Consider the following 27,837-nt stretch of genomic DNA (forward strand, 5'->3'; position numbering starts at 1 on the left):
AGAGAGAGGCAGGCAAGCACCACCAGGCCTGCCTGGAAGAAGACAAGCCCTCCCTTCATCCTCCATCTTCAGGGAGAGAGAGGCAGGCTAGCACCACCAGGCCTGCCTGGAAGAATAAAAGCCCTCCCTTCATCCTCCATCTTCAGGGAGAGAGAGAGGTAGGCTGGCACCACCAGGCCTGCCTGGAAGAAGACAAGCCCTCCCTTCATCCTCCATCTTCAGGGAGAGAGAGGCAGGCTAGCTCCACCAGGTCTGCCTGGAAGAAGACAAGTCCTCCCTTCATCCTCCATCTTCAGGGAGAGAGAGGCAGGCTAGCTCCACCAGGTCTGCCTGGAAGAAGACAAGTCCTCCCTTCATCCTCCATCTTCAGGGAGAGAGAGGCAGGCTAGCACCACCAGGTCTGCCTGGAAGAAGACAAGCCCTCCCTTCATCCTCCATCTTCAGGGAGAGAGAGGCAGGCTAGCACCACCAGGTCTGCCTGGAAGAAGACAAGCCCTCCCTTCATCCTCCATCTTCAGGGAGAGAGAGGCAGGCTAGCACCACCAGGCCTGCCTGGAAGAAGACAAGCCCTCCCTTCATCCTCCATCTTGAGGGAGAGAGAGGCAGGCTAGCACCACCAGGCCTGCCTGGAAGAAGACAAGCCCTCCCTTCATCCTCCATCTTGAGGGAGAGAGAGGCAGGCAAGCACCACCAGGCCTGCCTGGAAGAAGACAAGCCCTCCCTTCATCCTCCATCTTCAGGGCGAGAGAGGCAGGCTAGCACCACCAGGCCTGCCTGGAAGAATAAAAGCCCTCCCTTCATCCTCCATCTTCAGGGAGAGAGAGAGGCAGGCTAGCACCACCAGGCCTGCCTGGAAGAAGACAAGCCCTCCCTTCATCCTCCATCTTCAGGGAGAGAGAGAGGCAGGCTAGCAGCACCAGGCCTGCCTGGAAGAAGACAAGCCCTCCCTTCATCCTCCATCTTGAGGTAGAGAGAGGCAGGCAAGCACCACCAGGCCTGCCTGGAAGAAGACAAGCCCTCCCTTCATCCTCCATCTTCAGGGAGAGAGAGGCAGGCTAGCACCACCAGGCCTGCCTGGAAGAAGACAAGCCCTCCCTTCATCCTCCATCTTGAGGGAGAGAGAGGCAGGCAAGCACCACCAGGCCTGCCTGGAAGAAGACAAGCCCTCCCTTCATCCTCCATCTTCAGGGAGAGAGAGGCAGGCTAGCACCACCAGGCCTGCCTGGAAGAAGACAAGCCCTCCCTTCATCCTCCATCTTGAGGGAGAGAGAGGCAGGCAAGCACCACCAGGCCTGCCTGGAAGAAGACAAGCCCTCCCTTCATCCTCCATCTTCAGGGAGAGAGAGGCAGGCTAGCTCCACCAGGTCTGCCTGGAAGAAGACAAGCCCTCCCTTCATCCTCCATCTTCAGGGAGAGAGAGGCAGGCAAGCACCACCAGGCCTGCCTGGAAGAAGACAAGCCCTCCCTTCATCCTCCATCTTGAGGGAGAGAGAGGCAGGCAAGCACCACCAGGCCTGCCTGGAAGAAGACAAGCCCTCCCTTCATCCTCCATCTTCAGGGAGAGAGAGGCAGGCTAGCACCACCAGGCCTGCCTGGAAGAAGACAAGCCCTCCCTTCATCCTCCATCTTCAGGGAGAGAGAGAGGCAGGCAAGCACCACCAGGCCTGCCTGGAAGAAGACAAGCCCTCCCTTCATCCTCCATCTTGAGGGAGAGAGAGGCAGGCAAGCACCACCAGGCCTGCCTGGAAGAAGACAAGCCCTCCCTTCATCTTCAGGGAAAGAGAGGCAGGCTAGCTCCACCAGGTCTGCCTGGAAGAAGACAAGCCCTCCCTTCATCCTCCATCTTCAGGGAGAGAGAGGCAGGCTAGCACCACTAGGCCTGCCTGGAAGAAGACAAGCCCTCCCTTCATCCTCCATCTTCAGGGAGAGAGAGGCAGGCTAGCTCCACCAGGTCTGCCTGGAAGAAGACAAGCCCTCCCTTCATCCTCCATCTTCATGGAGAGAGAGGCAGGCTAGCTCCACCAGGTCTGCCTGGAAGAAGACAAGCCCTCCCTTCAGCCACCTTCTTGAGGGAGAGAGATTGTATTGTATTGCATTTTTGTTCTGTACACCGCTATGATCATTGCGGAATAGCGGTCTATAAATAAAATGTATTATTATTATTATTATTATTATTATTATTATTAACTTGAAGGCACACAATAACAAGGATAGCTTTAGGTTTGGGTTTGTGTGCTTAATGTTTAGGAACTAGAACAGAACTGCAGTTCTCTTGATATTTACACTGACATATTGCTCTATTACACCAGTGTAAGACACTGTTTTGAAGTAGCACTGACTCCATCACAGCTGCACTGCTGACTCCTGAGCAGCTGGCAAAGTAGCTTTCTGTCATGATAGAGACAGCATCCTATGCTATCTCCTGTCTCCACCCTGCATCATCATGGCAGCAGCTGCCATTTTATCTCTGCAGTTGTGGTCCCATCTATGCCAGCCAAAGGGATTCTGGCCCTTGTCTAGTAGCCCGGCCTAAATTTGATTGCTGCACTAGCAGCTGCTCTTTTGACTGAGACCCTTGCTTTCTCAGAAATCCTTTTTTTCTTTTTTTTACCTTTTTAAAGACAATACATGCTTGCATATGTCCAGATAAAAATATGTGTAAACAAACATTGTTGCAAAAGCACCATCTGCACTCTCAGTTGCTATAAACTAATTATATGGTCAGCTATTTATGCTTTTTACTAGTAGAATCAGATCTTTTTTTATGCTTATAGGAACATGAGAGTGCAACTACCTTTAACAAGGTCTGTCTACTGAAAACCTCTTTTTTTCTGATGGCTTTTCTTGTCATTTTCAACTAACAGCTATAATGCTTAACATTTACAGTTATCAATCACTGTCACCACATGTTGGCTCTTGAATCAAAAATTAATCATACCATAATCCTTAATCCTGTTATATGTGAATAACTCCTGATTACACTGCATCTCTTTCCCCATGTTTCCTCAGAGGGATTTAGAACTCATAAACTCTATAAATTTGCAGGTGGATCATTCTTGGTCATTTTCAATTGCCAGTTTCTGAAGACACTGAAGAAAGTATATGTGTGAAGACTTCTACTATAAGCCTGTTCAAAGGCTCAACCCATCCTTACTTGCCAACATTTATTCAGCTAGCATTCACTGCTTATTCTGGTAAACAGTATTGGTCCTACTTCAGTGGTGCATCTTAAAATGATTTATTTTCTCAAGATGCTTCATTTGAAACTGAACACTCAACTTATTTTATGATGAGTTAATACCCATCTGTCTTTTTCCCTGAGGCAGTTTTCTTTCTGTAAGAGCCTTTATTGACTTTAATCCTCAACAAGTGAAATGTGTTGAAATTCAAATACAGTTAGGCTAAATAACCAGTTTTTCTCTCTCTTCTCAAAGACAAGTCCTGGACCTGGAGTTTATTTAATTCCCCATGTTTCTGTTACAAAGATGTTGGTGGTCCTGTTTTAATGCCAATACACACTGTAATACAGTTAGGTTGGATTTCAACAGTTCCTGTTATATCTTGACTGTGAATGCAAGCCTAACCACTTGCAATGGGAAGATGCGTATGGTTTAAATTGTTCTGTGAAATGTTTCAGAACTTGCACTATAATAAATGCTGGAGAAAATATATGCAATTTCCCATCACTGTGAAGTTGAGTCTAAACACAAACTGCTTTCTTATGGTTACTGTCATCTACATAGCATTGTTGGAAGTAACCAAAATAGTTCTAAGGACATAGTTTTAAGCGGAGTCACTGAGGAGATTAAACACCAGATATTTTCAGAATGCAGATCTAGGTAAACTGTGCCTTCAATTTATTGACTTAGAAAAGTACAAACTCAGTGTTTGAACTATAGCTGCATAAATAAAATGCATTAGGGGATGTCAGGATGCTTACAGCACAAGTGTTTTTAATGCTATCTGATGCTATCTAATGTGGAGGATTGGCATTTCCCATATCTGTATCTATTTCCCATATCTGTATCTATTGGCTACAACTGTTGCTTCTTTTTTTTTTTTTTTTTGGAAACACTCCATGGACTGTCAATGGGTCATGGATTGCCACTGGTCCATTGACCACCACTTTGAGTAGCATTACACTACACTGTTATGGGTCTTAATCAGAGCATGGAAACAACTAGTAAATAATACCTAGTTACTCTGAAGTTAATTTTTCTCCCACAGTAACAAATTAAATAACAACATTACATTATTGTATGCCTTGCCATGGGAAGCTAGGTTAGCCTCCTCTCCGTTTACCTTTTGTCGGCAAGCTAAGATGTTTTTATTTAAGCAAGCATTCAATATATAATCATGCCAGGGTGGTTTTTATGGAGTATATGTGTTTTAGTCCTTTTAACTTTTGAATATTTTTATGTTATTTTATACTGTTTTTAGAGGATTTTAATTGTTTTAAATTTTATTGTAATTTTAAAAAATATTTTTATTTGTGAGCTGCCTTGGGTCTCTTCTGGGAGAAAGGTGGCAAACAAATGAAATGAAATTAATATTGTAACTTAATGAAGAATCACGTCACTCCCTTTGCTAACTGTAACTTTAAAAGTTACTTCTCCGGTTATGGAGGTGTCTTCAGTTAAGGAAGTGTACCTTCAACTAAATGATGGAGGATTATGAGATATTTTGAGTGCTGGGTTGTTCTTTGCCTTCTGCTGTTGACTCATGCTTTGTTGTAAGTGCTGAGATGGCAACTGTATAGAGTGAAGAAATGTGTATTTTATACCAGAGGCCACCACTTCTGTCATTCACATTTTCAAATTAATTAATTCACTTACTTTTTTTTCTGCAATAATTTTTATGTTCTTTCCATAACCACAGTTTAAAACATTTACTACTATAATAAAAAACTAACTAAAAAAAACTTGCTTTCTTTTCTTTTCTCAGCCCTCTTCCATTCACTTTTTCTTCCTTTACCCTTGTTATCCTTATATACTTTCCATTATCCTTCCTATTTATCCACACACTTCTTTCCCTTCTTCACTTCTCTCCTCTTCATCTCTCAACCTTTCTTACATCTTCCCCATTTTCTTATTTCAACACCTTCTTCTTCACCTTCACCTACACATACCTTCCATTCCTACTTACTCTTACCTTTGTCTACATACCTTACCCTCTTATTTTCCCCATTATTAACTATCTAAATTCCATTTACTTCTACCTGTCCATTATCATCCATTCTTTTATTTTAGTCTTTGGCCTGTTACAGACAGGCCAAAATAAAGCTGCTTCGAGTCAGTTTGGAGGTATGGTATTTCAATGATGCATGCGTCCTAAGAGTCCAAATGCTGCACCAAAGCTGCACTCCAGTCCTTAGGACTGGAGCGCGGCTTTGGTGCAGCATTTGGACTCTTAGGACGCATGCATCATTGAAATACCATACCTCCAAACTGACTCGAAGCAGCTTTATTTTGGCCTGTCTGTAACAGGCCTTTGTAACAAACACCCTCTCCATCCTCTCCTATCAAATTCCTCACTTTTGATACAGTCTTTTGTTATACTTATTGACTTTCTTTTTTCTTCCTAAACTTAATTCCATATACCCTGTTATTATTCCTTCCTACTATTTCCTAACAATTCCTACATTCCCATTAAACCCCTCTCTTTCTCTCTATCATATCTTATATCTAAAGTTTACATCAGACTTATAACTGCTCTTTCTCCTCATTGTGTTCTCAGAAATTAAATAACTTTTCCCCAATCTTTGGGCCCGTACAGACAGGCCAAAATGAAGCTGCTTCTGGTCACTTTGGAGGTATGCTGTTTAAATGGAACTTTATCGCACTGGGGTAAAACCGTTCCCCAGTGCGTTCTAACGGGCACAAGTGGGGCCGCGCACGGAACATGATGAGAACCGGATGGGACCCTGAATGCAACTTTACCGAATGGGGAACGCCGCCGCTGCCGCACATTCCCATCGCGTTCCAATCGGGTTCCAGAGGGCGCCATTTCTGGGAACTGTTTCAAAGCGTTCCCAGAAATGGCGCCCTCTGGAACCCGATTGGAACGTGATGGGAACGTGAGGCGGCGGCGTTCCCCGTGTGGTAAAGTCATGTTCTGGGCCCCATCCGGTTCTCATCATGTTCCGTGTGTGGCCCTGCTCGTGCCCGTTAGAACACACTGGGGAACGGTTTTACCCCAGTGCGATAAAGTTCATGATGTATGTGTCCTAAGAGTCTGGAAGCCACACCAAAGCCACGCTCCAGTTCTCAGTACTGGAGCATTGCTTTGGTGCAGCTTCTGGACTCTTAGGACACATACATCATCTAAACAGCATACCTCCAAAGTGACCTGAAGCAGCTTTATTTTGGCCTGTCTGTACAGGGCCACAGTTAACTTAATCTAGTGTATTGTCTCTCAAGTACAGCATTAGTTTGTCTACTTCAATCATGTCATATAATTTTAACATCCAATCCTCTTTTTGAGGTATGTCTTTCCACATTTGGGCAAAGGTAATCCTAGCTGTTGTTATTAGGTGGAATAAATTTTTCCCATTCGGCTTCTGACATTCCTAGGAGATAGTATTCAGGTTTTAGTTCTATTTTTATATCTAATATTTCATTATTTATTTCGTTAATCATTTTCCAATAGTTTTTAGCAATAAGTAGCAAGTGATTCAGTGCACTTCCAACATTTGTTATCTAGATTTTTATGTATTTTCCTAATTTGTCAGGGGTTAGGTGCCATCTGTAATATATTTTATACTAGTTTTGTTCAAGGTTTTGGGAAGCTGTATGTTTCAATCCTTTATTCCATACTCTCTTCCATTGTATCATTTGAATAGGATGACCTACATTGATTGCCCAATTAATTAACTTACTTTTTGAGTAATTAAAAAATACCGTTTAAAAACTGTAACCATGACAGCTGCCAACAGGTGGGGATGCCTCTTGGCTGATAACTTTCATTAATAACTTTTTACAATGATCTTTCCAAGTTTAGGTCTAAATCTAGTAGGAGTAGAAATCTGGTAGAATCTAGCAGGATTCAGACACAGGAAGAAACATCCTTTTCTACAGATTCAAATTTGGAGGGGGAATGTGACTATCAATACAGTCTGAGTCAGAGTAACCGGGGCAGAATACTGCACACTTAAGCTGGATTATTTTGCTGGTGTAGACTCAGCCTAGGACATGGTGGGCAAAATGTGGGTTATGGGCCACATGTGGCCCCAGGGATATTTTTGTGTCCCGGGGGCGTGCATATATATATATATATATATATGCATTCAATATTGCTCCAGAATTCCCCCAGATGTATTTTAGGATGTATGGAAGCCATTTCCAATCCTTCAACAACATAGGGATTTGTACAAAAAAGAAGTAAAGGAATTTTTTTGGTCCTAAAAATGACCATTGGGAGTGAATGGTACATTCCTACCACATTTTGTGCACCAAACCCAGGCCATATTAGGCTCAGGAAAGAAGTGTTTTGAAACCTCAAATATGGTTAAAATGTCCTTATATTCCCATAAGGGTAATTTTATGGGGGATAGGGGCATGAGCCTCCATGTTCTCCTAGGAGGCTGAAGTGCACCCCAAGCTTTTCACAATTGCTCACCCTTGGTGTAGGAATACAGATATTAGCTTCTCCTTAGACTGAAGACTTTGGTGAAATCGTTATACAGAGGTTGAGCAAGCAAATGAAAGGCAGAAGGGAAACTAAAAATTATTCTCTGAAGATGCCAGCCACAGTTGCTGGCAAAATGTCAGGAATAAACTCTTCTCGAACATGGCTACATAGCCCAAAAACACACACAAAAAGTGTGGAAAAGTTGTTTTTTTGACCTCCAAAAAGTATCTTTGCCCAAGTTCAGGTATAAAATCAATCAAACAGATGCCCACAGATATGACACCTTTCTTTGTTCAAGAATAACATAAATAGAGTCTCGTATACAGTAATTTTTTAAAAATTTATTCTGTCATGTAAGGTCCATTTCTTTTCTTGTTCAGCATTTTTTTTAATATGTTGTTACCTCCCCCCCCCCTTGAGTCTCATTATTGTGGGAAAGGTGGGATGCATATAGTTTTTTGTGGTTTTTTCAGGCTATGTGGCCATGTTCTAGAAGAGTTTATTCCTGACGTTTTGCCAGCATCTGTAGCTGGTATCTTCAGAGAAGATGCCGGCCATGAAAGCCTTTGACTTCACAATAATAGTACAGGCTGCATTCACAGATTCAACCATCCACAGCTTCAAAATATTAAATAAAAAAATTCCCATAAGCAAACTCTGATTTTTCCATTTTATATAAAGGACGCCATTTTAATACACCATTGTATATAATGATTTCTACCCAAAATATCTCATGTTTCAAAGGATTCCTATGTCTATCCCAAAGAGAGATGAGCTCAAAACAGTACTTCTGAATCCTCTCTTCACAGCTCCAGGCACTCAGATTGTATTGTGAAATCTGAAAATGGCCAGATCTCTAACCAGATGAGTGCCCAATTCATCCATAAACTTGTGTTATCCATTTTTTTTATTGCTGGAGGTTTTAAACTCAGGTGAAGTATTACTGTTTACTCTTGTGCTGGTTTTGAATATTCTTCAAAATAATTCATAGAATCATAGAATCATAGAGTTGGAAGAGACCACAAGGGCCATCCAGTCCAACCCCCTGCCATGCAGGAAATCCAAATCAAAGCATCCCCGACAGATGGCCATCCAGCCTCTGTTTGAAGACCTCCAAGGAGGGAGACTCCACTACACTCCAAGGAAGTGCATTCCACTGTCGAACAGCCCTTACTGTCAGGAAGTTCCACCTAATGTTGAGGTGGAATCTCTTTTCCTGGAGCTTGCATCCATTGCTCCGGGTCCTAGTCTCTGGAGCAGCAGAAAACAAGCTTATGAGGAAAGTAGTCTTCAGGGGAAGAACATGTGAGCAAAGGGTGGTTTCCCACTTTATCCATATTTATTGCAAGCTAAGTATGCTATAATCCATACTGTGGGCTATTATCCATACTAACAACCTCTGGGAAAGGACTGTAATTTTAATCAGTACTATCAGGCCAGTATCTATTCATTCCTTAAGTAGGTTCACAGTATGACTACATCTGCAAAATTTCCAAAGACAAACATTTTATTGGTTCATGGATATCAGGTTACCTTCCTTTGTAGTCAAGAGCAGACACAGAAAAGCACCTTGAGGGATGCTGAAATAATCTGGCACCACTGAAGTCTATTCATTTGTCTGGCTAATTTAAAAATATTTCAGTTTCCTTCCATAGCTGTATGTCTGGCACAGTTCAACTAGCAATAAAGGACTAGACAAAAGAAAATCTACTTGCATTTAGTACCAGTTGTTGCCTTCAAAGGCACCAGGCCAAGTCTGGGTGTATTATACAATTATACTGCATATGTATTGCAGACATACACACCAGATGAATGTTGTATGTTGAGAAAAGCTAAGCATTGACTATACATTAATTGGGAGACTTTTTGCTCTCCAGAAATTTTTGGATTCAATTCCCAGAAGCCCTAACCAGCATGGTCAACTATGAGGGATTATGAAAAATGAAGATCAGAATATCTGGAGAGTTAAAATCCTCCTCCAAGAAATACTGTGTGTGCATGTGCATGTGTGCATACGTCCCCCTCCCCCACATTTCTGATGGACAAAATGCCATGTCATAAAAAAAATTATTATTTTTTTATGTCATGTCCGTATTTTGGACAGAAAAGAAATATGTACAGTGGGCCAGCCACATTCTCTGCATGTAGGGTCCTATGAAAGTGGAAAAAACTCAAATAAAAAACCCACTATCTTTTTACCTGAGAGAACATCTATCTAGGAATCACTAAATCCTCCAGTGCAATTCTGTGTTCAACCCGCACCATTCAAAACATTTCATTTTAAAATCACTTTTATGGTCTTTTAGAGGGATTGAAAATATAAGAGTAAACTTGGATAGAATTAAACTGGTTACATTTCTTGCCTGGTTTGGCTGCTGAACATCATTCTTTTAATATAATCTTATTTTATAAATAAAATAGACATTGAAGACATTTATACCAAGAATGGCAAAATCTCCCACTATTCCAGTTGCTATTGAAACTTTAGCTCCTTTGTGTTTAAGTAAGAGATCTGGTCATATTTCAAAATGCCAAAAGAAATGCCTATTAAAAGAAATGTAAGATATAACAGAGTGATTTACTCTATATTTCTATCTTGTCCGCTAACTGCATTGGGCCTCTGGATTTACTGTGCCCTGTGGCAAATCCCCAATATAAACAAGCTGTCAAGACTGACTCAGATAAGTCAACCGTGCTCCAGACATAGTTAAAATGTTACATTAAATAATCACAGTATAACAGTTGCAACAATTAGTATTAATACTAACAAATTATGAAAAAATATGCAACATTAACATTCCTGTTTCAATTGCTGCATTCCTTGTGGTGGTGGTGGTGGGGGGAGAAAACGGTCATCTCCAACTCAACAGATATTTCAACATCTAGTTCCAAATTCATTCATGCTACCAGCAGAATTTCTTCTCAAACATTAACTGTCCCCAGGCTAGCTAATGTTGAAGAGTAATATGCAAAGGAACTAGCCACTAGGGAAGCATATGTCTTCTGAAAAATAATTCATTTTACTGCAGTTGTTTGGAAGCTACATATTTGCTGGGCTAAGGCAAAGAAGAAGGTAAATCATTAAGAAATTAGTAAGAAATCTTTCAAACTGTGACCTTATAGGGGGGAAAAACAGTGCCAATTATCCCAAAATTTCTAAGTGTAAGGTTTTGTGAGACTTTTTTTTTTGGGGGGGGGGGGGAGAATAACAGTTATATCCTTTTCATTTTCTGTTCTAATTTTACATAAGATGGCTAAACCACTTTGAATCTAATTGTCTTTGATACTGGAAGGATTTGTGAAATTTGAACATTGTTCAGAATTTGATTCCCCCCCTCCCCCGGCTAAAAAGTCATAAAATGGCTCCTGTATCATTGAAACCAGACTTTCTAACATCCTTTGAATGTTGTTAAGTATTAGCTGGTGTCAAAAAGAAATATACATTTACAGTTCAATGTAATAAAATCCATTGACATAACTGGTCTAGATAGACATGCCACATAACCCATTACAGTGGCCCCTTCCTATATGTGGGCTATCCATTCCGGATCCCCTGCATACGGGAAAAACCATGTATGGTTAATTTTCTATGTTGGCACATTACCATTTTGTCTGCCATTTCTTGCCTTACACGTAAGCTCAAATCTGTGTAAGGCAAGCCAGAGTATGGTGTGGGCACACTGTAATTTTTATTTTACTTCTATTAATGTAAAACAAATCTGCCTTAAGACAGTTCAGTGATATGAATGGGCAATTAATAGTTTCAACTGAGTAATCTTTTATATTTTTCTTATACATGGCAAAATATAAACTAAATCTGAAGATGTAACACCTTTTTGCACAAACCCACTGGCCAAGAAAAATAACTTTTATAATGCAACCCAGTTATAACTGAACCAGATCAATCTTTGAATGATAAAGAGTTAGAGGTGACCCCTAAGGTCATTAAGTTCAATCTGTTGCCAGTGCAAGAATCCACAGTTAAAGGATCTCTAAAACAGTAACAGTATAACTTAGAGACCACCTCTTAGATACTTCTGGGTCCATCTAGTTATACTTTAGTCTAATAGAAATCAATGGTAAAAGGCAGTCATGGCTCACTTAAATCACATTGGTTCGATGTAAATAAAGTACAGTATTTGGTTAGTTAGGATACTCTACACAATTTTTTTGTAGTTCTACAGAACAACTATTTAAAATAAGAAGAAGCACATTGCTCTGCCTAAAATTTATATATGTCCTTCAGATAAGTTATGGGGGTAGTAGTGGATGTTATTGTGTTCCAGTATAAATGAGTTGTGAAAAACATCCCCTAAGAAATGTCTTTGAATTTTTCACCACAGTTGTTCCACTGATTTTTTTTTTAAATCTATGATTTCCCTTTTTGGATCTTTTTACAACTTCAAAAGTATGTATTTTGGGTGGAAGTTCTTTTTGCTCATTCCCAAGGTCTGTTATTTCTATTGTTTATAAGTTTGTTATTTGATAAAACTTAATAATTAAAAAATAAACAAACACCAAAACCACTATTAATTCTACTGTATTGAGAAGCAAGCCACTTTTCAAGATTAGGAGCTTACATAGGGTTTCTTTTCTTTTCCTTTCCTTTCCTTTTCCTTTTCTTTTCTTTTGGCTGAGCAACTATCAACTTCTGACAATGATAATGTCAAACTTGCTTAGCGCCCAATGGGATGTAGCACCTCAGACAGTTTCTTGGCAGATGAAGACATAAAAACATGCCTGCAGTGCTGATATGTACACTGACTGAAGTTGCTGCACAAATACTTTTTACTAGACAAAAACCCAGGAGCAGGTTCAACAGACAAACTGCACATTGATCGAAAACACACAACATGCTTTCACTTCACCTGGCATGATTTTGTTGTCTTGTGCTTTTACTGGTTTGCAATATTTTAAAAAAATTATACCCCTGATACTTTACAAATCAAATGCATAAAAAATAATACAATCAACAATATTCCAAAGCAAAAAAACTACAATCAGCACAAACCCATTAACAACAAAAGATGTGTGACAAAGTTTTAGAACAATAAACTCCAGAAGTCTCCAGAAATAAGCCTCCAGAAATGTCAAACTAACATGTGCACAAACTTTCAAGTACATTGAGCAGGAAAGTTTTCATCACAGTTGTAGTTAAAAATATTTCACTTACTACTTTGAGGTGGGTGAGCCAAAATATTTCACTTTGTACAGTTCTTGCTGACTTTCTTCTGCATGCGTGCAAACAGCGTTCACTGACAGCAAAAATGATCTCTACCTCAAAACCTCTATTTAGTTTTGACAGTTAGGCAAACTGTGATTAATCCCTTTCAGTTGCAGAGAATTTCCCACTCCCACCCCCACTCCCCTCCCTTGTCCAGCTAACATACTTGGATTCAAGTGCTACTGAATTTGGCACAGTCAAAAAATCAATTTTACTGATGATTTTGCAGTTTGTCCAGAAAGGGTCACTGGCTTTTCAAGATCAATTAAAGTATATGGGAGTTCTCATTGGCAAATCACATTAATGTATACAGAGCACAAGAGAAGCCAGTAGGGATATCTGTCTCCACAATTATGCATTTCTCTCATAAATACTGAACACAATAAGTTTGTTTACACTTAACAATGCCAAAAGTCTTCCTGGGTACAATTAGTCACGTATTGTCCAAAACTTCATATAAGCATTCAAAGGCATTTTCCAATTCAGGGAAGGATCTAACAGTAGAAAATATTCAAAAAATAATTGAAAAAAATGTTTCTCAAGTGTTAGAAATTCTGACGAGGTCAATTCTGGATTGATGACAATCCTTAACATTCAGGACTTATTGTGCACATAATTTGCACATTTTTGGTATAGAAGGCAGCATTTTTGTAGCATTTTCTATGCTAAAAACACTGTTCTCTATGCCAAAAAATGTACAAGTTTTGCACAATAAGGCCTAAATTACAAATAGTCTTTGAAAACTTTACAGAGTTTCTCACAGAGGGAATAAAATTTCTGAAATCATCTGTTGCTTCCTTTGAAAATGAAATTAACAACAAACTACATCCCTACTTCAATGCATACACAAATTAGCTAAGCAGGTTAGATGAAGTAAACCTTATAGTCAAAATGCAATAGGTTGTACAGTCATCCCTTCCCTTATGCGGGGAATCCGTTCCGGACCCCCTCATGTAAGGGAAAAAAAGTGGATGCTCAAGCTGTGCCCGTGGTGATGCAACAGTGGCGCACAGGGCACACGCCATGGGAGCACACACCCTTGTTTTCTTCCAGCATGCAGCTCCCTTCTGGCACGGCTTCCAGTGTATGCCGGAAGCTGCATAAAACATACCCGAGTATGACGCGAGCGCACTGTAATCTGTTTCTTCCTTTCTTCATGTTACATTTATTGTATATACTTGTGTACAAGTCTAGAATTTTAGTCAAAATATTGACCCCAAAAACCTGAGTCAACTTATCCACAGGTTAATGTAAGTGCTGAACTTTACTCTTATCAAAAAAGAATCATCGCCTGGTGAAAGGTGAGAGCTTAATGCCTCCTCAGAGCACCTAAAAGAAGCACCGACCCCCTTTACTCATTCATCCATCCAGCCTTTAGGATGAACACAAATAGTAATGCCTGCCAGAATTTTTTAAGTTTTTTGGTAGTTTTTTTTCCTTTGCTTCATCCTTTACATCTTTTGTTACATGCCCTTCAGTTTTACCCTTAACTTATCCATGAGTCATATCAATATCCATAATTTTGGCCCCCAAATTTGCCCTTGAGTTATACATGAGGTTGACTTATAGTCGAGTAAATACCGTATATCTCATTTTCTCTTCAGTCTGCCTAAAGTAATGCACCTGGTCTCCTTCTCACTTTCTCCTCACAACTATATGCACAAGGAAATATGTAAAACTGTCTTTCATTGGTGGATATAGTATAGTATAGGGAACAAAATATGCAATGGGCTGGCATGAACAGTTTTCTCCTCCAGGTGATCACTGTGTATTAGAGGAAAGAATTGATCTAGGGATAATTACTGTAGTTACATTGGTACTTAGACTGCTGTTTTGTGCCTAATTACCTTGGATTACTTTTGCAGGCTAAAATCTAAAACTTGTAACTAAAATTAAACTTTATGTGAACTAACAAAAGCCTTTATGAATACTTTTACTTGCTAAGGTGTTTCCCTGACCAAGATCTCACTTACAATTTAATTCTTGCTTTTGTAACTGTACAGGGTCACAATTTTGGTTACACTTGCTATGGCAGTTTGGAAAGGCTGAATGGAGTATTCAGACAGCAGAAAGGGAGGCATTGCTATGCCTTCCCATCTCATTGCACTGGAGCTCTTACAGGCAGTTTACCTATAATATGTACATAGAAATCCTAGCAGAAGATTGTTAACAAGTGCTAGCTCAAGAAGAGACTGGTAACCAGGGAAGAATTCAAGTAGGTAAGATCAGAGAGCAAGAAACACTTGCTGCATTCTGCTAGGAAACTGGTAAATTGCTTTTTGTAAAGAATCAGATTTTAGAGAAATGATAAGGGGTGGCCTGATGGGATCAGCAAGCAGAAGTGACCTTCTTCAGATAACCAGAAGCTGCCCGCCTATGGTAGAGCTAATGTGTGTGTGTGTGGGGGGGGGGTGTAGTGAGAGCCAGCATGAAGTAGTGATTTGAGCACTGGACTACACTCTCAGCCCAGGGGAAGGCAAAGGCAAACCCCATCTGAACAAATCTTGCCAAGGCCTTGGGGGCAACACAACTGGGAAAATACTTGAGGTTACACAACAGCAATGTATCACCAGCATACCATTAGATTCATCAGTCACTGTGCAGACAGGCAAGGGAATGCACAGGCAATGTGTTGCATCAATCCACCTATAGTGTTTTCTCTCACTTTTCCTATTGCCTTCTGTGTGTTGTGTGCCTTCAAGACTTTTCAGACTTATGGTAACCCTTATGTGAACCTGTCATGGGGGTTTCTTGACAAGATTTGTCCAGAGAAGGTTTGCCGTTGTTTTCCACTGAGGCTGAGAGCATGTGACTTGATCAAGGTTGCCCAGTCGGTTTCATGGCTGAGTGGGGAATCAAATCCTGGTCTCCAGAGTTGTAGTTAAATGCTCAAACCACTTTTCCAAAATAAAATAAACAATTTATTTTTCAGCAAGTGACGCCATCTCACGATATGTCCAGTATGATAGCCTCAGTTTTTTTTATCTGAATCAATAAGATTTATATAATGTTGATTCTAGTCAGCTATTGAACCAACGAGTCTATCTAGCTGGGTCTAGAACTGTTTTAGGCCTGAATGCATCTCTTTCAGTTTAATTTGGACTGGAGTGTGTAACTTTTCATTTGTTAAAACAATGGCTATGTTGTCCTCAGAATGCTTAAACCATGTCTTTCCTCAGTGTTGTGTGAAGAGTACTAGAGCTCCAGATATTCTATGCAATTTTCAATTCAGTGTGTGTGTGTGTGTGTGTGTGTGTGTAAATTAGCACAGTCAAACTGCAAAGTTGACCAACTTCATTATCCATTTGTATGAAATGGGTGGCTAACAAATTCTTGGAAATTATAGTATGTAATAGAACAATAGCCCACCTCACTTTTTATAAAATGAAGTATACAAATTATATTTGCATTTAACTTTTAGTGATGTAGAAATACTTGTTTTGATCTTATTCCAAGTTTTCTGCTGCCACCTGCAGGATTATTTTCATTTTAGTTTTTTCTAATGAAGACAGGAATTTCAAACAAAATTACTATTCCTCTGTTGTAGATTTTTATAAAAGGCTACTAAACCTGATTTAGCACTTCTTAAGGCCATGTCAGTATAAGGGCCAGAATCAAACCAAGGTAAATAAACAATGCAATTAAGCAAATGAATAAATACATCCGAACAGGCAGGGGATGGCCATGATGATGATTACACATTGCAGAATTTTTTTTTTGAAATAGTATAAAAAAAAACAACAAAACCTAGAAGTTTGTATAAGTTTGAACCTTGATAGAACACTTTGCAAGGTACTTTCCTCCTACAAATTCAATCTATTTAAGAAAAATCAGTTTCACAGGAATATACCTCTGGTTGCTGAATATGGATTAGAACAACTGATGACTTATCCAAATAGCAATCCATATTGAAAAATAGCAATAGCAGTATGGCAATAGCAAGCACATTTCTGTACATTTGGATCTCTACTTTCAAAATGGATTCTTCTATTTTCAGGACTGAGGCCTTGACTCAGTAGGTGCTGTGTTTGCCATCACTCACAGCTGCTTTGCCTGCTAGGGCTATAAAACCAGGACCTGACAGGGCTCTGCTGTAAAACAGCCCAGCAGAGAGAATGGCAGGGTCATAGTGATTACTGGGGCCAGGTGTAAGAAGAAAGTGCTGGTTTTACTGCTACTTGGACCTCTGTCTTCCAAGAAACAGAGGCCCCCCCCCCCCAGTTCATCTGGTGCCATCAGGCCATGGAGGGAGAGATGCAGGTCCAGTTCCATTAGGCCTGGTCTAAACTAAGAAGAAGAGTCCTCCCTGCAGTCCATTTGCCTTGGTCTAGGCCTCAGAGGGAAAGAAGAACTGCTGGGCCTGATCCCTTCCCCACCATCATTCCCTTCTCCTTTTCTGTTGTGTCTTTTTAGATTACAAGCCATAGGGTGGGGAACTGTCTAATTAAAAATAATAATAATTGTAAGCAGCTCTGAGAGCCTTTAGGGTTGAAGGGTGGGGTATAAATACTGTAAATAAATAAATGTCTATACTGCTTATCAGTGCACTTAAGCACTCCCTAAGCGGTTTACAATGTGTAAGCTAATTTCCCCCAACAAGCTGGGTATGCATTTTAGCAACCTCGGAAGGATGCCAGGCTGAGTCAACCCTGAGCCCCTGGCTGGAAATGAATTCACAATCTTGTGGTTTGTGAGTGAATGGCTACAGTACTGGCATTTAACCATTGTGCCACTTATCCTTCCTTTCAACGAGGATAACAAATGCAAGCAGGCTTAAACCTGAGGAAGTAAGGTAACAATGATGAATAGAAATCTTCTGCAAAAATATTGCATGTTTGCTTGGATTGCATAGAAATGTCTCAAGTAATTACGACAAGTTCAATAATGACCTTGTCCAGGGGGCAGATTTTCTTATGCTGAAGTTCATTCACAGGCTCACTTATAACAGAAAGAAGGCAGGGGGTACATTTAGATAAGCAACAGCTAAGTGTCAGTGACAATTCAGATGTGAATTACGAGGTTTTAATTACAGAGATGAGCAGATGACAGCAGAAATTGCAAGCTTGAATGCTTCATCATCTTCTTTGTAAGCCTATGTTGTAATTAGAGCTACATTCGGTTGCTTGACCATTTAAAAAACAACCACCTTGAATAGGCCAAGAAGTGCAACAATCCACTTCAAAACATAATGCCTAAACTGGTGATTGCTATTATAAAGTCATTAATTATAGCAAAAATGAAAACATTTCAAACAAAGGAGGGTGGTGACATGATCTTCTTGTGTAAAAAAAAAATAACACATTGGCTTTCTATCCATTTGCACAGAGGTCTATGAGTTAATTTTTCTATAAAGAGTTCAAAAATGTGAACAAAACACATTGTGAATTTTGTGAAGAATGTCTACTTCTGACAAATGCTGGAGAGAAGTATTATAAAAGCTTTTGTTTCCCTTTTATCATGTGGGTGGTTGTTGTACCATTTTCAGGTGGATAGTTTTAACGATGGTTGTATGGCTTTGGTTACAATACAGATAATTTTAATCTAAGTATACAATATTAGGACACCTACTCTCTTAGTTGTTTGAACCCCAATAGGGCTGAGTATATAGGCAGCCAGACAGGTCTACTAGTCACATCTGTACATGACAGAATTGCACATGACAAATGTGGAAAGATAGAAAAAATGTTTGGTCCCTTTTATTAAATATTTCACATTATGAAAAGTGTATCCTTATTTAGTACATTTATACTGTGCATATTCCATAAAAATGCCAAGGGTCACTAAAAACAGAATCTACAAAGAATGACTTTTCATTTATTTTATATGATCAGGAATGATCATAAAGTGATATTAAATAATTTTAAAGTGTGCTTTCTAAGATATATTTTGAAAACATAACACTGCAACTAATAGACTAATATGTGAACTGTATACTGTAGTGCTTGAAGATGTTATATTTGTGTCTCTCATTAGGGGTCAGCAACACCTCAGACACATTCATTTCTTACCATCAACTGCACTTCTTTTTTCTATGTATATAGCCACAAGCTGACTTTACCTGAGCATCCAATGACAAATGCTTTCCTTGTTTTGGCAAAGAATGAACAAATATTTATCTAGCCCAACAGTGGGAATGCTGATAATAACCATCACAGGATGGTTAGCAGCTCCATGTTATTGGTCATGCTCCCAAAGTTGTAGTTCTTCTCCCGCTCCATTACTGTCCTCATGTATACCACTTCTTCTGAAGCCTGGAGCCTCCTATATTCTTGGTGGCTCTTCACATTCTTTAGAACCCTGACTGTAGGGACTTCTAAATAAAAAAGTTTCTCTACTTCCAAAGTTAGTCTGGATATGCAGTAAGCAAAAGTGAGAGGAGTGGTCTGACTGTGGGATGGGGGTAAATATACAGATACACCTTAGAGTAATCATAAGTTAGAAAAGACTTGAAGGCACACAACAACAACAGGATTTAGGTATCTGCAACAGGGCTGGGCCATGATAGCCCCTTCTACCCCTTGAAAATTCTACACAGAGGGTTAGATGACTCTGCTAAATGAGTGGGCTGCTTGTGCCAGAAAATGGGAGGATGCCATCCAAAAAAACCTAGGTGGATGTATCTTACATCATTAGAAGATACATCTTGGGTCTACTTCAACTATTTTCATGTCTTATTCAGTACCTTCAATAACTATTACACCATCAGTTCTAAGACACCACGTCATGTTCTTTGAGTATCCAATTAGACAATTCTTAGGCAAAAGGACTATTTTCAGGAACCATAATTCCATAGGGCATCTCTTAGAAAAAGTCTATATTTAGCACTCATGATAAATGTTCACTTTTCTGTAACATACATAAAATGCCTGCATATTTCCATTTATCAAGCTTGTATGCAATGATCCTTGAAATTAAATTTAAATCATGTACATTCAGTACCCTTCATCCTTGCAAAGGATAGTAAGGGAGAGGAGAGAATAGGAGGCAACAGGCTTATTTATCAAACTAAAACACTGGAGACACCTCAACTGATTATTTTTTTCTATTTCTCTTAATCAAAACTAGGGCTGATGATGCCTTTTAAACAACAAAGCAAAAATTACATGGATGCTCAGGTCCTAGGCTTTTCATTCAAATGATCTGTGCACATATATATATGCTGATGAGAAAGGCAGCAGAATATCAAAGAGATTTGCTTCAGTTATGATGAACCAAGAATATACATTTTGTGTTTGTAGCCAGATGGTTTCAAACAGTAAATGCTGTACACATAACAGTCAATGCTTCATTGATATTTTTCTCTAGAAACAGCGTAGATCAGCGGATGAGATAGAATTCATAATCAATGCCAAAATGTAGGAAGAATTTTTTTGAAACCTCTTAAATGTCACCTATGAAAAATAATTTAGAAAACAGCAGCACTCTTTCTTCTTCTTTTACCATAGGAGCTTGGCTTCAACCTCATGTGCATATATCTCACTCTTCAGAGTCCTGTTTTCTAACAACAGGGGACAACAGGAACGAAGGACAGACACAGTGTAGGGATGGAGTGAGAATGTGCTTGTCCCATCTTAGAGTCAGTTTCTTTATCTTCAAATCCTACCTAAAGCTGCTTTCTCTCATGGGATTCCAAACATGTTTCCTGTTGCAAACTTTTGGGAGAAAACAGGGGGAGGCTTCTGGGAATCATAATTTGGAAGGAAAAGAGCCATAGTGGGCTATGGGCAGAAAACAGAGCAAAAATAATGCTTTGTTCTAATCTGTATAGAAGGAGGATGGCACACTTCTAGTACGGAAAGGATAAGAAAGTGGCCATTTATTACTTGCCAAATCCACTTAGTGGGACCAAGATTTCCTGGTTATTGGAGATTATCTTTCCTCTGCTCTCTAAACATTAGCAAAGTCCCTGCTGTTCCCTCCCACTGCATGTAATAAATACAAATATCAGTACAGATATCAAATATCTACATGTTCAGTTGAAATTAATTTCCAAAATTTTAAATGTAGCATATTTTCTGTTATCTTTTTTCTTATGGAAAATCTAGGAAACAAATTAGACAAGAACATCTGAAACCTGAAGGATGCCAGAACACGTACAGTTTATTAGACTAAGTACTGCTGTATATGGACCTATGATCACAAGCCATAATTAAGCACACTGAAGTGATTTCAGTTTCAGTAAGAAAGGTAACCCTATGCTTAAAATTGCTTCCATTTTACTTATATTTATCAGTCAGAATACTATATGCTTAAACTCACTTACCTTTATCATTGCTATTTGATAGAAGGGGTGGTGGGCTTGTGGGTTTAGATTTATCATAGTTGTTAAAGCTCTGACTGCGCCGATTGTTGGCACTAACTGGACCACGAGTTTTTGCTTCGCTGCCTGCAGCTGAAACCCTCGTCGTTGGACCTGGAAGTCTGTTTTCAAGGTAAAAAGAATGAAGCAAGAGTTTGTCAGAGTATACTTCACTCCAAAACTAACTGATCATGGCTTAAAAATTGCTAAATATTAATCCAGGATGACTATGCTTCAGGAACAAGGCAAATGACATTCTAAAGGCAGTTTAGAGGAGATCAAAACCTTCTACAAAGCTACTGACATGTATACTTACATGAATTGTAAGCTTGTGTCATGAAACCTTGAAAAACTTTAGGAGCATGAGCAGGGCCCATTGCTAGTCTTTGAACTAACACTAGATTTATATTCCACCCCAAAAAGCCACATTACAGAATTGAGATACAGGGCTCTAGATTATTCAGAATAATCTGAAGTATTTCTACTCTTAAGTAAGTCTTCTTGAATTTAATAAAGCTTAGTCCTTAATAAATATATTTAAGATTAAAATGTGGTTAAATACCTCAGTATTTTGTTGTATTCGCTGTACCATGCTTTTCATTCTGACTTAAAAATCAAAGAAGCTCATCTTGGAGATAGCATCTTCTTGCATCAACCATCATACTAATCTTACAATGACTTGCACAGAAATGCAAGTGACTAGTGCCCTTAATGTAAAATAGCAAGTGATTTACATGTGTTCTCAAGAATTAAAAGAGCTTGTTTCCTTTTTTAATTACTTGATGGAGAATTCAAAAGTGATTCAATTAATCCATAAAACCAACAGGCTAAAACCAATTACACCTTTTATTAGCATGTAGTTTCCTGTTGACAGAATTACCGTCTGATTAGCAGCATTACAAACCTTTGTTACTCCTACTGCACCATTAGAGAGAGGAAGAAAAGACAGTTACCAATGCTTTCCTCACAACAAATTCAAAGATTAACGGGGAAAGGAAAGCAATGGGGAGAAGAAACACATAAGCTTTTGCAGATGCATGCACATGCTTATAAAGCATACAGCTGGCATGTTTGAGCACAAAAATATGTTTTATTCCCCATTACCACAGAACACTTATATGTAGAATTATATAAGGCTTGCTTTCTTGTTTCCTTAAATATAAATGCCTCAGTTCTCAAATATTTGTAAAGAGGAAAACAAGGGAATAACATTAAAAGGAAAAGTGCAGCAATAATCACAAATACATACACACAGCCTCAAAGAGGAGGAACTGGGAAGGATAGCTAAAGAAGATTTTAAAAAAAGGTTTCATATTGTTGAGAGAGACCCGACATTGATAGGGCAATGACTTTCATGCAAACTTCATGGTGGATGAAGCAGCTCCAACAGTGTAGTGTTCGATAACTGCCTACAGCAGGAGCAGGCAACCCTTTTTCTGTTGAGTGTCACACACCTCAAGGACCACATGCCCACAGTGGATTCATTGGGCTTAAGCAAATGGTGGACAGGGCCCAGAGTTTAAAAGAAGATGGGCCCACTCCTTCTCCTTTCCCTTTTTCTTTCCTACTTAGAAGTTACTTTGGTAGAAACCTGAATTTATCAGCTTCATGGTCTCTTGAGGGCAGGGTCTAACCCCAAACAGGCCTCTAGAGCCATAGATTGTCCACCACGGTCTAGGAAGAGGCACAGTATATTCGTTCTAATCCTTCTCCTTTACTGCAGCTCTCTTGGTACTTGACATTACCTCTCCTACCTCTGTTCCTGATATGCAATAGGAAGCTTTAGATTTTCTTCCAATAGTAGAACCCAGATATAGAGAGTCTAAGAAGACTGGCAGTGATGTGATAAAACTCAGACAATACACAGGAATTATAAAATTCAGATATTTCATTTCAAGCAAAAGAAAAGATCAGCTGTGCATCTGTAGTAGAGAAAAATAATGTCTATGAAAATAAAATGAAAGTCTTGAAAGTCCCCATATAGGTACAGTATATGATAAGCATAAGTTTTGTTTTTTGAAGACCGAAGACTCAAAGAACTCCATCATTCAGAGTTCAAAGGAGAAAATTCTAATCTTTGTCCCCTCCCCTGAAAAAGGAAATTTGCCCAGTGAAGCAAAATATTTAAATTGTTCATTCTCATAAATGCAAGAATGAAATTAAAAATATTTATGTCCTTAAACCATAGTATTGTGGCTTGCAGGAATCCCACAAGTGCCATGATTTTCTCAGTGATGGAATCACAGCTACAGAACTCCCATTAGAGATCTGTCTAACCCTTGCATTCTTGTATTTAGGAAACAGTTTAAAAACATCTGTTTATGTAACTTTTTTGGAAAATAAGCATATGATATCTCATTCATTACTATATGTTTTTCTTTTTGTGTGTGTATTTCAGCTCAAATTGGGTATTTATGATTTAACATATTCTCAATATATGATTTTAGATATCCATTATTTGGATGGAATATAACTCAAAAAGGAAGTATGGAATATAACTCAAAAATAAGAAAAATAACAAAAATAATAGTAATAACAGTAAGCAACAGCAGAAGCTGAAGTGAACAAAGAGGTATGCAGCTCAACCAGAAAGCCACACCAAAGCTTAGGTTTACGCTACAGGAAGGGTGTGTTGTATGATTTTCAGTTCAAAGTTTCTTCAGAATTCCACAGCACCTGCTAGGTGGTTTTTGGTGGAAGATAAACACTGAAGTGAGGGAAATAAAAACAGACCAGGGGGCTGGGTGTACAAATGCTTTCTTACATTGTGAAAAGAATTGGGGAGAGGGGACTCAATGATCTGGGCAAAGGGAACTAACTATTTGACCAAAAAAAAAAAAAAAAAAACCTGGGCAAATTCCACTGAAGTAAACTGGAGCTGCACAAGAGTTTTCCTCCAGGAGATCTTCATGGATTGCCTCATCAAAATGTTGTGAAAAAATCAACTTCATGGGCAGCATCCATGCTAATAAACATTTTTATATCTGTCAGCTTTGTCAATCCACAACAAAATTCTCAATAAAGAACCCAAAACTGCAACTACTCCTTTCCCAATAGGTTCCTCCTAGGAGCCTATTGCACATTTTCAGTATTGTGCCCAGGCTGGCTCTAAATCTGAACATAAAACTACTGTACTAGTATACATAGCTTAGGTAGTATGCAAAGGGATCTTGCAGCACTTTTGAGACTAACAGTGCAAAAGAAGTTGCACCATGAGCCTTAGTAGACTTGGTCTGTTTCCCAAGAGCCGAGGTAGGTGTCAGTAAGGATACACTGAAAATGTACATAAGTGAGATGAAACAAGACTGAAAAGTCCCTGAAGGAGAGGAGAAATTCTTCATCAGTCCTTCTTCCCTGTATGAAACTGAAAAATGGGCAAACCATTTTTGATTTATATAATACAGAGCAACATAGGCATTTCTAATGAAGTACAGTACATGTGACACAATGGGAAGTGTTAAGTTCATCTCAAGAAAATCTATGAGAAACATCACAGATATTAACAGAGATTAGGGAGCCTTTTTAAGCGTTGTGGTGGGATGGTTGTAGGTGTCAGAATGCACATCAACTGTGACTTTGCATGGAATTTAAGAGTGAAGCACCTATTATTCATTCTCAGGAGATTATATACTGTATATACTCATGTATAAGTCTAGAAATTTTAACCAAAAAATTGACCCAAAAAACCTGGGTCGACTTATCCATGAGTTAATGTAAATACTATACTTTAACTCTTATCAAAAAAGGGAACCATGCCTTGGAGCTTAATCTCTTCTCAGAGCACCTAAAAGAAGCATTAAGTCCCTCTACTATCTCATCCATCCAGCCTTTAGGGTGAGCACAAACGGTTATGACTGTCAAAATTTTTAAAAATCTTTAGCATTATTTTCCTTTGCTTTGTCTTTTACACCCTTTGTTACATGCTGCTAAGTTTTACCCTCAACTTATCCATGGGTCATATCAAAATCCATAATTCTGGCCCCAAAACCTGCCCTTAACTTATATATGAGGTTGACTTATAGTTGAATATATACGGTATTCCCTGTTGCAGGACACCTGAGGAAGCTGGAACAAAGGTGACTTCTATACTACTGTGATTCAGCAAGTGATACAATATCTTTTGCTATCCATGAACAAATAAATTAGAGTTTAGAAGAATAAAACATAAATAGTAATTTGCTGGGTGCAAATTTCTGTTTTATGGTGACCCTACCACCGGGTTTTCTTGGCAAGATTTTTTCATTGGGGGATTGCTTTTTCCTACTTCTGAGGCTGAGAGAGTAACTTGCTCAAGACCATGCAGCTGGTTTCCATGGCTGTAGGGATTAGAATTCTTGTCTTCAGAGTCATACTTCAGAGTCCTACTCCACTGCACCACACTGTCTCTTAGCATTCCTTGCCTGAGAAAATGCTGTGAAATTCACAGGGTCACAAGGGGACATTCCCAAATGTTATTATTTTCCCAATGAAAAATTCACAGTAATATAAAGCCCACTTCAAACATGAATCATATGAGCAGAGCACCAAATGATTACCAATAGAGAAGTAGTGTCAACCCAAGACATTCTGCTCCTTAAGGCAAAGTATAAGTTGGTGATTCTTCCTCATTCCATGTACAGAAACCAGTTAAAATAACAGCCAAATATTACTTCAACATTTGTAGTAGGGGAGACTCCCCCATCACACCAGATTAAACAGCCAAGTATGGGGGGGCATGAAGGTTGTGTGGCATCACAACTCTGTCCTTCAATGAAGGTGAACACTGGAGAGTTCACAGGAAAAAGTAAGATGAAGAGGTCCCCATCTCCTCCCCCCCCCCCCAGCATCTGCTACTTAAACATGGTGCCTAACTCTCCCTAATGGTAGACACAGCCTTGTACAGCAAACTGCACTGCTGGCCCCACCATTGGCATCAGACATGTTCCTGGCCCTGTTCCATTATGTCCACATACTGGCATGGACATGTGAATGGGTGAAGAACATATGTGAGCACATGGTCACACACAGACCTCCAAGAACCTCATTTGTAAAGCGATCCTCATATGGAAGGCTGTGTAGAAGCAGTTGCTCACACATAAGTTTTATGAGTTCATATGTGCAAGTCACCACAATGTTAAAGTCAGCACTTTGTCTGACATTGTGGATGGGCATGAGCAGTGTGCTCTGCTTCGTGCTAACATCCTCATTCCATAGAACAACACACATTGTGATAAATAGCAACAGCAGCTACATGAATGATGCCACCTTCATAGAATTCATGTCTGAAGGTTGATAATTTGTTATTATTAAAAATGATTCCAAATTTTATTCCAGGTCACTTCTACCAATTACCATGAACTGTCTGTTTGGAAAAGGTTGAATGCCTGATTCCAGAATTCCCCATGTGGCAATGGCTGTGCTGGGTACAGGATTTTGGGAGCCCTTTTTTTTTTTTTAAAGACATTTCCAAGCTCTTGACATCCCCAAACTAGTAATAAACATTATTCATAATCACAGGGCTTTACAGGAAAGGAGTAACAGATGCAGAATAAGGAGTAACAGATACAGCTGTAAAACACCCTGAATCTTCATGAGAGGGTGTGGTATAAGTCTAAAAAAATACCTACATATATACATACGTACAAAAGAACAACACTAAATGAGAGTTCACTCTACTTTGGTAACTGTTAAAACAGTTTGAACTCAAGAGGTAAGCATTGGTAAGCTGAGCCCTAAACATGCAAACTGGGATTCTTGCAAGGAGGGGTATCCATGCTTTGCATTAGAGGAAGAAACGCTAACCTAGAAGTCTTTTTCTGACCAAGAGTGAATCGGATGATTTTGCTTTGAGATGAGTCCCTGGGTGATGCACTGTACAACAAGAAAGAAAGAAAAAGTGGAAGATGCAAGTGAGTAAAGAAGAAACATTCACACATGAGCCCACCAAGAGGACAAAGATTTTTGAAAAGAGATTCAGCCAGATGTTTCAGAAGAGAAAAAACAATTTCTCATTCATAATTTGGGTTTATCAAAGCAACAATAGTGACAGAGGCAGAATATACATGCAAATTTATTTCACGCTCATAAGAATAAGTTCTTAAGAAACTTCACACAAAAATGTTTTTCAGACTATATTTGCATTAGTGAAATAGTACAGTTTCCAGAGAGTACAATCTTATATTCACCACACCAAGAAGCACATTTCAGTGATCTTCCTGATATGGCAGGCTGGAGAAGTTGTTTTGGGAAGAATTTTAGGTCTGCAGTAGAAACATAAGTTGCATACAGACAGTGCCAGATTCAGTCCTTGGCATTTCCAGGTATAGCTGAACAAACTCCAGCTTGAAGACTGCTGCTTTCTATTGAATTTTGTTGTTACAATAAATACAAGATTTCACCACATGAGGGCACATTCCAATGGAAGTTTCACCATGCAAATGTGATGGAATTACTGCTTTGGAGGCTCTTACCATTAGAAAAATGATAGAGTAATCAGGCTTTACTATTTATTTATTTATAGATAAATATTTGTAATACTCACCTTGAAAAAAAATGAAAAAATATTTATAATTTTATTTTTAGAAAGCAGTGAAAATCCATTGGTACCACTGTGTTACAAAACTATAATATAACTTCAGAATGTGTATGGTTTATGGGGATGATCATAATAATAAGCTTCATATACATCTCTAATTTCTGGTGGTGG

At 39.2% G+C, this 27,837-nt stretch overlaps 1 protein-coding gene across 3 annotated transcripts in view; it reads right to left on the reverse strand.

Annotated features, from left to right (window-relative positions):
* Positions 1–27,837, reverse strand: part of NAV2 (neuron navigator 2) — a 352,842-nt gene that overhangs the window by 188,282 nt on the left and 136,723 nt on the right. For 2 of the 3 annotated variants that reach the window (XM_089521369.1, XM_089521367.1), the window contains exons 6-7: positions 26,934–27,002; positions 21,117–21,274 (exon numbers count right to left, since the gene is read on the reverse strand). In XM_089521369.1, the coding sequence (XP_089377495.1) occupies positions 21,117–21,274; positions 26,934–27,002 (227 nt within the window). The remainder of the gene's footprint in view (positions 1–21,116; positions 21,275–26,933; positions 27,003–27,837) is intronic. The other variant, XM_089521370.1, reaches the window with a different exon arrangement.

This window comes from Sceloporus occidentalis, unplaced genomic scaffold, assembly GCF_023333645.1.
Source record: "Sceloporus occidentalis isolate IW3139 unplaced genomic scaffold, rSceOcc1.0.p SCAF_4, whole genome shotgun sequence".
Taxonomy (NCBI): domain Eukaryota; kingdom Metazoa; phylum Chordata; class Lepidosauria; order Squamata; family Phrynosomatidae; genus Sceloporus; species Sceloporus occidentalis.